Source organism: Bidens hawaiensis, unplaced genomic scaffold (assembly GCF_021521415.1).
Source record: "Bidens hawaiensis isolate Kalapana, Puna unplaced genomic scaffold, B.hawaiensis_p1.1 tig00014466_1, whole genome shotgun sequence".
Taxonomy (NCBI): domain Eukaryota; kingdom Viridiplantae; phylum Streptophyta; class Magnoliopsida; order Asterales; family Asteraceae; genus Bidens; species Bidens hawaiensis.
The window spans coordinates 288,369-300,453 of record NW_027492259.1 but is presented as its reverse complement, the minus strand read 5'-3'; the positions used below and the strand labels follow the sequence as shown (position 1 = coordinate 300,453).

The 12,085-nt window shown below is 38.4% G+C and overlaps 1 protein-coding gene and 1 pseudogene across 2 annotated transcripts; both read right to left on the bottom strand.

Annotated features, from left to right (window-relative positions):
* Window positions 1-223: 223 nt before the first annotated feature.
* LOC143546797 (uncharacterized) lies at window positions 224-1,977 on the bottom strand (annotated as a pseudogene). The gene is made up of 2 exons (XR_013137654.1): window positions 1,549-1,977; window positions 224-590 (listed from the first exon to the last, which is right to left on the bottom strand). The product of XR_013137654.1 is annotated as an uncharacterized LOC143546797 (transcript).
* Window positions 1,978-3,838: 1,861 nt separating this feature from the next.
* On the bottom strand, window positions 3,839-6,631 carry LOC143546796 (putative protein phosphatase 2C 9). Its single transcript, XM_077038380.1, has 5 exons — window positions 6,570-6,631; window positions 5,424-5,663; window positions 4,437-4,713; window positions 4,164-4,318; window positions 3,839-4,078 (listed from the first exon to the last, which is right to left on the bottom strand). Exons 1-5 carry the CDS (start codon window positions 6,600-6,602, stop codon window positions 3,941-3,943), a joined length of 843 nt encoding a protein of 280 aa, XP_076894495.1. The 5' UTR covers window positions 6,603-6,631; the 3' UTR covers window positions 3,839-3,940.
* Window positions 6,632-12,085: the final 5,454 nt, after the last annotated feature.

Genomic DNA, 12,085 nt, shown 5'->3' with positions numbered 1-12,085 from the left:
ATTGTGACATTACACATTTTCTATATTGCTTCATGAATGAACATTAATTACATAATTAATAACTATGTTTTGTGACAAATATCTTATTATATGCCTAACAAATTCATAACTTTTAAAACATATAATGTCACCATCTAGTAACATGCATAACATTTTATGCAATTTCTAGACTTTGACATCTGTCCATCACGCGGTTTCTTGAAAACCATGGTTTTTTGATTGAAAAACTCGTGCACCTTCTTATTTATTGTCGAGAATCAAGAGCTTGTGGGAAGTGGTGCACCAACTAGCATAGCATTGATGAAGGTTCGGCCAGTCAGAGGACGGACAATGAGTGAAGTGATGGAGCCATAAAGACAACACATTTTCTTGCTCTTCATGTTTTAAACACATTATGAGCTCACCTAACACATTTTCAAGCTCAGTCTTCTCATTAATACTTAGTACAGGTGCATCTGTGCCAATGCTAGATCGACACAAAAATGGTACCCATGGCATTAACATTTTCATTTTCACTTTCCTTAGCTCCTCCATGGTGCCCTCATCATCGTCTTCACTTCCCATACCTTCCACTTGCTTAAATAAATACACTGCGTCGGTTTTAAGGCTATGTTACAACTTTCTAAATTTGCCATTCAGAAGGAATCTAAAATTGTAACATTGGAACACAATTTTGAAAAATTCATAACCAATCGGCTCAGTCAGTTTCGATTATCAATTAATTGTATAGAAGGGTTTATTTACAAATTTATTGTTTTAGCAAGGTGAAAGATTTCATTTAAATACATATTTTGGTCTAGATTTTAACACTTTACACTTAATTAAAGATTTTCTAACATTAACCGAAATAATAAAGTTATTACCAATCAAGCATAGTTTAGTTATCAAATAATACCGTTATGTATCGCATTTCTGCTGATGCTTAAATTTTATTTGTAACAACTTGAAAACATTTACGCTCCAACTTGATGAAAAATGTTAAATATAGTTATTAATATCGTATTTATCGGGTTTATTTTTATTTAATTCACAGCTCAAGACTAGAGGTGCACAAACCCGTTTAAAACTCAAAACCGGTTTCGGTTAAAACCGGTTCGGTTTGGTCAACACAAGTCAAAACTGGTTTATGATCGGTGTCGGTTCGGGTTGAAACCGGTTTTTTACCATGTTATGATCGGTTTCGGTTCGGGTTTTAACTGGTTTTTGCCCGATTTCGGTTCGGTTAACCGGTTTGGAATCGGTTTTGGTGGAGAAAATTACAAACCGGTTTACGATCTGTTCGGTTACGGTTTCAATCGGTTCCAAACCGGTTTCTACATAATTAGTTTTAAACCGGTTTGGTTTCGATTCAGTTCTCGAATTCGTTCGGTTAACCGATATATTTTTGCCCACCTCTCCTCAAGACAATCATTTTTTTTAATTCTTTTCCTTTTTTTAATTAAGGTTCCCAACTTCCCATAGTATTTAATATACTTAAATTATAATTCAATTTTACATTTTTAAAATTTTAATACATTGACAAAAGTCAAAGATGAAAAGAATCAATACCAGAAAGTTTGACCAACGAGCCTTGTAGCCGCGGCTGAGCCGAGAGAGCCACAAAACCCAACTTAGAAGCCGAAGCCCATTTGACAAACAGCTTCATCAACACTCCCACAATCTTTTAGCTTCTTCGCAAGCCAAAGCAATTCAGCCGTCAGCTTCTCGCCCGAACCCCCAAACCGGGTTTTCCCTTTCACAAACCGGGTCCACGCCACGTCACCAAAATACCCGACCGTCTTAACCACCCGGTCCAACACAAAATAGCCGCCACTAATCTTCTTAACCGCATCTTCACCGGAATATTCCTCTCCGCCGTCCGCCGCCGCCAACTCCAGCTGTTCAAGCGTCCGTGAAAACGCGCCGGCGAGTGCGACGGCGTTGACTCTCCGCAACGGCTCGTACTCCACCTCGAGATTCTCGTCCATCAATTTCTCGGCGTACTTTCTCGAACTCACCGGAATCTCGTTAAGCATCGCGAGTAGTTGATTAAGATCACGTGCGATGCACGTGTCACCTTCTATTCTACCATCGCCGGCGTCTGTACACTTACCGTAACCGCCGGAATTGAAATATGAATCGGAATTGAAAGCAGAAGATATTGTATTGAGGAAGAACGTGAAGGCGGTTATAATAATATAACGTACGGTCTCGATTAGTTTGAATTTATTGGTGATATTTAATAGAGATTCGTCGGTGTAGATGAGTAAGGGTAGGATGAAGCTACGGAGTATGAATGGTGTGGCTGCCGGATGAGATTCCGTCATGTTTTCCGGCGATCGGAGATGGAGACATGAAAAACGTTGCTAGGGTTTTGCTGTGGTGACGACGAATAGTGGCCATATAAAATATCGTTCATGTACGTTTCCACTTTAAGAATATAATAATGAAATTGTCTTTTTGGTGTAAAGAAAACTATTGTGGCGTCACTTATATAAAGAAAATATTTGTTTATATAAATTATTACTTTTTAAAAGATTCATCTAGCGGGAAGGAAAATAAATTTTTAAAATTATGCCCCCACTGGCCCATCTTATACTACGGCTAACATTGCATTCACGGGTTTAAAATACAAGGAAAAGAAATAATAAGATTGGACAGGGAAAGAAAGGAAAAGAAATTATATACTTAAAAGACATTCTCGAGTTAAAATAAAAGAAAAGAAAAGAAAGTGGTTTTTAAGTTAGATCGGAAGGAAAAGATAGGAAAAAAATTGTAACTCTATAATTATGTCTTCATTGCCAAATGGAAAAGAAAATTAAGATAGAGTAAATTAATAATATTGTAATGGACTATAAACTATCATTCACAATCAGCCATATTTAGTTGTAAAGTTTTTGAGAAAAAAGACCCAGCTTTTCTTTTCTTTTCTTTGAATATTGATGACGCTACGACTTTTGTCACGCTCTAAAGCAAATAGCCTTGGGAAGTGAAGAGATGTGATGAGGGTCTAGAGGGTAAACCCGGACCTAGCATTGAATTAAATGCATGATATTGTGCCCTCAAAGGAACAAAAGAACGTTTCCTATTGACCGGTAGAAATGAAAGAAGTAGTACATTTCGTCAGGTCGTTACAGCATGTGGAGACTAGTGACGTGATTAATTTCGTCGGCCATATTCTCTACTATTATAAGTAGCGCATAAGTTAGAGAATTGAGGCTTGCTCTCATTCTCACATGTACTTTTGCTCTTGTACTTATTGGTTGAAAAGAAGAATCCAACGACCGATGCTCATCGTGTTCTATCTTAGTGGATTGATTTCGATCAAAGGCTAGAGATTGATGGGAGAGAATGAACTATTGAAAAGTTCAGAGTACTTGGTTCGATGTGCATGTAATTCCTTCTTTAGAAAGTGGTCTTTAAAGTAAAAGTTCTTCATTCGCCAATCTTTCAAAAAGATGTGGAATCCTCGTTCAAGAGCAAATAACAAGTTTTCATTATTTATCTTACCCAGCACAACCCAACCCAAAACTTCAAAATGTTAAGTTAACAGAAATCCGATTATCAAAAAAAACAACCCCATTAAAAAAATGTTATGACGAAGGGGATGGTACCGGTACCGACCGGTACTGATTCCGAAATTCGGAAATATTTGGCACCGGTACAGTATTGGTATTTCATGCAAAATTTGGAAAATACCGGTACTAATCAGTATCAATACTGAAAATGCTCATCCCTAGTGCATGTGTTGGTTTTTTAAAATCGAAAGTAAATACAAGATGGGAAGTTAAAAAAATAAAAAATAAAATAACAACCAACAACACGAGCACGGACAATTCAATATCCTTATAAGAAAACAACTGTAATCCACAATGGCAACGAACTTTGTAAACCCTCCATAATTTACAGCCTATTACTGCACACACTCGTCCTAAAACACAAACTTCTTCATGTATTCTCGTCACTTAAACCTCACAACAATGCACGATATATCATCTTTACTTGCTCGTTTCAAAGCTTCAGATGCTAGCTGCTTCGCTGCCTTTTCTGGGTCCCGGATCTTTAACGCCATGTCCACTGCCTCTTGGTTCGTCATAACCTAAATCAACACCCATAATAAAAGTCAATCTAAAAGTCAAACACACTCGTTGACTTTATAAAGTCAAAGTTTTGCTTTTTTTTACCTTCCACAACCCGTCACTTGCGAGAATGAGAATTTCTGTATTTGCATCGACTTTTGCTTGTTTTATATCCGGGTCGGACCGTATATGAATCTTGAGATTCCTGTCTCCAAAAGCACGCGAAACTGCTAGTTGTCCGTTCACTCTCGCTACATCTCCTGATACATAAATCATATATTAGCTAAAAAGGAAACCGGTCTGAAGTTAGATGTTAATACATGAACTTATTATTGTAATAACAATTTTTGTAATCATAATATGTTATAAGAAGATGACCTGGCATGTTTGAGACGAAACCGCCTTTGTTTTCAACACTGCTCCTCTCTTTATTAGGCTCATGATCTACACTCATCTGAATTGCCTGACCCTTTCTTGAAAGAACTGCCCGAGAATCCCCGACATTTGCTACCCATAGCTTTTGACCATTGATGAGGATAGCAGTAACCGCAGTGGACCCACCTCTTCCGATGTCAGGATTGTGAGAAAGAATTGATTGGTCGGTCCTTTCGTAGGCTTTTGAAATTGACCTCTTTGGATCTTTCCAAAACTCACCCTGCCATAACACGAAACGTCATATGGTAAAGAACAAAAGCAAATAATAATAATAATAAGTCATGTGATTGATTGAAAGACTATCGCGTAACATGATCTTTGTTGGATACATCAAAATCAAGGATGAGTTGGAATAAAACGGGTGATAAAATATCGCATACAGGTATGTTTTTGGATGCTAATAAAAGAAGCATAAACTTTTGAATCCAAACAAAGATTTCATTTTCTTTGAGAACATTAAAAAAGCATAAGCTCTCAAAACTTTCAAGGGGTGCCACATTGGTAAGCACCTAATCGTTGTCTAGTAGTGGTCTTAGGTTTTTCCGGCCTTACCCCTTAAACACCACCTACCCAGCGTAAGTTATGCTTTATGTCAGTCACGATTGCCAGAAAAACAAACACGGTACTAAACTTTTAAACAAAACTCAATGCACATTGCCAGCAACATATGACGCACACAATATAACCAAAGTGAGTACGTATACGCATTGCAAGCGAAAATATGACGCACGCAAAAACAAAAACGATCCAAAATAAGAAACTTTAAAACAATCTTATCCAGACACGCTAGCTCCATTTCCATAAAAGACTTTACAGTCCTCAAATGTTTTATACCTTATTGATTGTTTTATGTATAATCTTTTTAGTTAAAAAATTTAAGAGCGCTTAAATTACAAATATTCATTTGCGTATTAGATTTAGAAGTCTAACCTCCTTTAGGATATTGTCGAACAAATTCTTTTGAAGATATGAAGCCACGCTATGCCCTAGATGCCCGTCATAAATGGCAAAGAGTCCGAGCTCACGCCCTTGATGGGGGATGAATTTGGAAACATGGTAGTCCTCCATTGGATGATTAGCCTTCCCTTTAACTAGGGTGAAACCGTACTTGACCGACCCTTTTTGACCTTGTCCCTTGCCCGAGCTATTCGCTGACTTCTCTCCTTCATGCTAAAGTCAACAACAAAAAAGACTTTATTCATACATCCATAATTGTCAAATTACACATAAGCCAATTTACATCAACTCCTTCAATAAATTACGATTCTTGAAATTGTTGTAGCATAATGTAAATGTCTGTAAACATGCAAAGTCAACCACTGACTTTTAGTAGCAATTTGATCCAAAAACCAACATCAAGCACAACCAATACACTCATGAAATTTATATGTTCTAAATCCATCAAAAAACCAGCTTAAATCACAAAATGAGTCAATGACATGGCATGATTCAATATGAAAAGCAGTCAACTTTGACCATACCCGTAAAACGATAATACCCGAATTACAGCTCAAATCACAAAATGAATCAATGAGATAGCATCATTCAATATGAAAAGAAGTAAACTTTAACCATACCCGTAAAACGACAAGACCCGATTACAGCTCAAATCACAAAACGAATCAATGTGATAGCATGATTCAATACGAAAAGCAGTCAACTTTAACCATACCCGTAAAACGACAATACCCGAATTACAGCTCAAATCACAAAATGAATCAATAGCATGATTCAATATGAAAAGCAGTCAACTTTGACCATACCCGTAAAACAACGATACCCGACTTACAGCCCAATAAACCAGGTAAAGAAAATTTAACCACCCAAATAAACCAAATAGCCTTACAAAATCTCATAATCCCCAAAATCAAAAATCCAACAGTTTGACTTCAAAATTCAACAATCCGGTGCAAAATCGAAGGCTAATTAGATCCAAAAAACCTAATTAGACACTTAAAGAGAGCAAAACCCTTATCCATAAACATCACAAAATTCAATTTCCTCATCCAATTTGCTCAAATTCAACCAAAATATCAAAATTAAAAGCATACAAACAGATTGATCAACAATCCTCACCTTAGAAACAGAATTGGAGCATAAATTACCCATTTTTACCAATCAACCTTCAATTTCACAGCCTGTAAAACAAAATCCAACAAAGAAGAATCAAACTTTACGATCATCAACCAACCAAATCAACAAATTAACAATCTTTAAACCAATTCTTGAAAAATGAACAAATGGGTATGTTGAATTTGGACTCACCGATCGCCGATCGTCACAAACATCACAAGAAAAGTGAAAAAAAGATTGAATTTGAGGGTCATAAATAGATAGATATAAGGAAGCTAGGGTTTGTAAAGGACTTTATAGTTTCGGTTTTGAAATGAAAATGGCTGCAAAGGGGTTTTAGGCTGCTGCCTAGACTGTCCCCCCTATATTGACTTTCTTTCTCTTTTCTAATGGTTTGACTTTTTTTTTCTTATTATGTTCGTAGAAAAGACAGCTGTGTTTTCAATGGTCTGTAATGGGGTTTGTGTGACTTGTTAAAGTAAATGCATGTTATACTGATTTTGGTCACATGTGTAGTAGGAAACTAATTTATTTGGGTCAATTAAATCACACTTGTGGTTTAAATGGAGTTGGGCTTTGGCCCAATATGGAGATTTCCATTTAAATTGGATTCCTATAAAGTTAATATTTCTTTTTGTTGGAAAGTTTGTTTAGGATTGCAACCCGAACTAGAGGTGCAAAAAACCCCGAACCTGGAACCGGTTTTTTTAATACCCCGGGTTTTTGATACTCGAACCCGTACCCGACTCTACCTGTAGGGTCCGGATAGGGTATGCATTTCAGTAACCAGACCCGATTTATACCCGGTAATAACAGAAAACCGGAACCGGTTCCATACCCGGAACCGGGTTTCTCCAATACCCGAAACCGGGTTTTTAAAATACCCAATTTATATCCAAAATTACCCGAAAATACCCCTAAAAAGTGCAACCTTTTAAAAAATCCAATCTATACCCGAAAAATACCCAGAAAAAAGCCCGAAAAAACCGCAAAAAAACCTGAAAATATGGTTTACTCGATACCCGGAAATAGGGTATTCAAATACCCGGTTTTAGAATACCCGGTTCTATATCCGACCCGAACCCGATGCATAGGGTATGGTTTTTAGAGACAATACCCGGACCCGTACCCGACCCGGTTATTGCCAATACCCGATTTTCCAATACCCGGTCATACCCGAACCCAGGTATTTGAAAAACCCGATTTGTGCACCTCAAACCCGAACGGCTATGATCAGGAGAAACATATTGATGGCTGGCTACTAATATGTGTCCACTTTGCTTGGATTTAGTTTGGCAAAGCATTGTAGCTTGGTGCAAGATGCCATCGTTTTTGGTTTTTTGTCATGAACCTTCACAAGCACTTGAATCGAAATGGTGTACAAAAGAAGTTAGTTGTCACACCCGGCCCTGAGCGGCGGAAACAGCCGGGCGCGCGCGAGTGGGGATTGATAATTAAGCACGGGCCATTGCAAACATTCATAGTAAGATTTTCATTGCGCATGAAATGTTTAATACAAATACATTACATTGTTTAAAAATTACATAAAAACATCCAAGTATAAAACTGTTGAAGATTTCCATGCCATATCCCCTTGCGCGGCGGGAACAACCACGCGCATCGAAGGGATAGAACTAAAATCTTCCAAAAAGCTAGTTTTAGATGTTCAGCGTGAGGTGCTCTAAGTGTGACTCCATGCGCTACCTAGTTATCTCCTGAAAGACACGTAAAAACATTTGAATCAGTATAAACTGAGTGAGTTCACAAGTTTTAGTAACTTGATAAATCGCATTGCATCATAGTCTTAATAAAAATCATATTGAAACACATTTCTGATTTCATGTCTAAACATATACTTGATCATCCGTATGAAAACATGGATCTGACACATATTTCTGATAAAAGTCGTTCAGCGGGCTACGCGCGATCATTACTGGAAGTGTGCTCGTCCATGCAAAGTGGCGCTGCCACTACGAGCTAAATAATATAATGCCGTCTCGCGGTTTACGCGTGGACATTTCTGAAAAACCGTGCTCGTCTATGCAAAGAGGCGCTGCCCCTACGAGCTAATCAATAATTCCGTCCCGCGGGTTACGCGCGGACGTTGTGCCGGAAAACAAGGCGCTCGTCCATGCAAAGAGGCGCGACCCCTACGAGCGGGCTCAAACCCATAGTACTGCCCCATGACCATACTAGGCACTCGTCCATGCAAAGAGGTGCGACCCCTACGAGTGGGTGGATCAAACCAGCAGTCCCTACCCTTAGGGTTCCAATGGTAAAGTGATCACTTACTCGAGTTCTAGCGCACATACATCGAAAACCTTAGATAACCGTTCGCATTGCTCATCATGAAATATAATTTAAACACATAATCGCTTGCATAGCTTGTAAGTATAGCATGATAAAACATTATTTAAGTACGTGTCCCTCGCCCCGAAAACAGTTTAAAAACAGTGAAAACAGCGAGAATAGGGGCTGTGAGACTCACCTGTGGTTCTTGTTAAGGGATTAATCGAGATTCGGGTTTTCTTGGTGTTGGCCTCGGAATTGAAGGTCTAGAATGCGATTAAATAACAAGAAGTATATATATTAAGATCAAGAATTAGGAGAATATAAGGGTTGGAAAGCAGATCTTAAGGTTATATTCTTGGCTTACCTGGTAACAGGATCGGAAACGAAAACAACGGATGCTTGGGAGATGATTAGTGCAAGTTGCAGTTCTTAAGAGAGAAGTTTGAAGTGTGTTTTGGGTGATAATTTAGGTTACATATTTATAGGCAAACTCAAGGAAACACAATCCCTTGCTTTAGGGGATTGTAATCTCTTCATATCTAGGTGTAATGATGATAAAGTATGGAAATTATTATTATTTATTTAAGAGTGGTGTAGTGGATAAAAGATTTTGATTTGATTTGGACAGGACATGCAGGTCTGTGGTTGGTGGGAGTAGGGTGGCTGACAGTTGACTTTTCATGTTACCGTGTGCTTTTTCAGGTACTTTGTCAGTGTACAGTAAAAAGTGGAAAATCTCTGAAACACGCTACCGTTTCTTTTTGGGCGGGAGTAATCTCCTTACATCTGGAGAATAGACTAAGTGTTCTGCGCGTATCACTTTGTGCGCATAGCTTTCTGCGTGAAGGACATTTCTTTGCTGCGGGTAGGTGCGTGACCTTCTCGCAGTCAGGGACATTGAGTTTCATTTGTAGATTCTCCAGGTGGTCTTGGTATTTCAACATAGTGATCAGTCATGTTGAAGTCAATTCCATCTTGGAGCTTCAGACAAACTAGTTCTCAATGTTCCCGCCATGCGGGGAGGTTAGTTCCCCTTCCGCACGCGCATGAACGATTTGGGATGCACCCGCCTTAGCATCATGCGAGACGGTCAACCCATTAGACAACATTAAGTTATAGAAACATAAAACCAATACACTCGCGCATGGCGCATATAACATATGCCCACGCAGGTTCTTAACATGGCGCTTATAAAATGCACGCGCTGATTAACATAGCGCGCTCGCGCAGGGCGCACATAACAAATGCACGCGCTGATTGACATAGCGCGCTCGCGCAGGGCGCACATAACAAATGCACGCGCTGATTAACATAGCGCGCTCGCGCAGGGCGCACATAACAAAATTACCTAATATTTAGGTTGTTTTAAGGGATTGGGAATTTACCGGGTGTCACATTAGTTCAAGTTATTTCCCGGATAACTGTTTGGTGTGTGGAATAATGCACGAAATAATGAGATCTTGTAACAATTTAGAACGAGACCGTGGAGAAAATAAAGATCCAAGGTTTTATGTGGATAGTATTGCGTTCAAAGGAAGTGGAATTAAGTGGGTTCAATGGGGGAAATATGATGTATTAAACAAGTAAAGAGTGTTATTTCATTTTCTTTGATTGTATCTTCTTTTTGTTGGATAATTGTCGATCATTTTAATGAGATCGCGCCGTTAAAAAATAAACTTTTTTATATCAAGATGTTCTTAAAATACACTTTCTACTTTTCTAGTAACTAATTTGCATTAAATAAACCCCAAATGAAACATGGCCATCTCATTGTAGTCATTGGTGTTAACATGTTTCCAAATTCTTCCAAACTGAATGGTAGTGATTACATCGAAACAGAAGCCAATCGGACAACAAGTTGCGACGCTACCTCATTTTGAATTGCAAAACCCAATCTTTTTAAAACCACATTCGTTGATATTGGAGTCATCACATTACTATGCATGATCCATTGAACTCGGGTAAGTAACTCCACAGCTTCAGGCGCGAAGAAACCAAAAGTTTCAAAAGCAAAAGGAATAAATGCATGTTGGTTGTCAAGACACGCCTTCTCATGTTTAATTACCTTGACGGAAGCAACTTTTAAAGCAGCTTGACTGACTGTGAAACCACTACTCCCTAAGCCCACCAGAGGGGAAAACCCTGTTAAATCCACACATGCATGTTTTCCTACTATCCATCCAAACACCAAAATGTCAGCCGGTCGAATAGATGATCTTCCCTCCAACAAAGCAGTCAGAAAGTTCACAGGTTCTTCTTTCTTAACGGAAATTAAAGAGATCAAATTCTAAGTTCATTTCAAGTTCTTTAGATTTGAATTGAAACAAATAATATAGAGGTAAATAAAAGGTATTGGTTTTAACAATGTTGTTGAGACCGAACCGGACCGGTCTGGTCGGGATTCGGTCCACCGACCGGTTCGGCTCTATGTAGCTCGTTCGGTTTCTAGAAAACCGGTCGGTTCGAACCGGTTCACTAGTCTGATCGGAGAACCGGACCGGTTGAACCGGTTTACTATGAAAAAATTATTTTTTTTTTTGAAAATTCTTTTTTCCAGCCTTAAGTCATTTTTGGGGCAAAAGTTGTTAAATTTATTATTTTTTTTGAAAATTTTTTTTTCAGCCTTAAGTCATTTTTGGGGCAAAAGTTGTTAGACCGGTTCGGACGGTAAACCTGTTGTCGTCTGGTTCGCTGTCCGATCCAGTTATGAAAATATTAGGTTTTAACCATAGCATTAAAAATTTTACATACGAATTTGGGTTTTGATATCGGGTTGAGTCACACCTAGTATCACCGAATGGTTTCCAAGCTGCATTTCGTAAATAACTTATTAGAAGGTAAATCCTCTAACACACAAGTGAGGTACTTACAAGCATTACAAAAGCTTGTAAATGAATATAAAAGGTGAGAGATGGGAATTTTGGGAAAGAGAATGTAAGGCCCTCTGATCCGGGTGTCCTACTTTCTCACTGGTTGGATTTACTCATTCACATAATTCGTAAAATCAGAGTTAATTAAAACATTTCTTGGAATAAAAGTCATTCATACATATCATAACATCGTGTCTTTAAATAACATAAGTCAAGTCTTAAACATAAAATGTAAATGACACGGGTGTCTTCTCTTCATAGCGATGTCAGTCTTCCTCTTATTTGCCACGTGTCCTCTTCAAGCAACTCGTCTCATTCTACTTGCCTGCGTGCATACTAAAAGTCAGCTACGCTGAG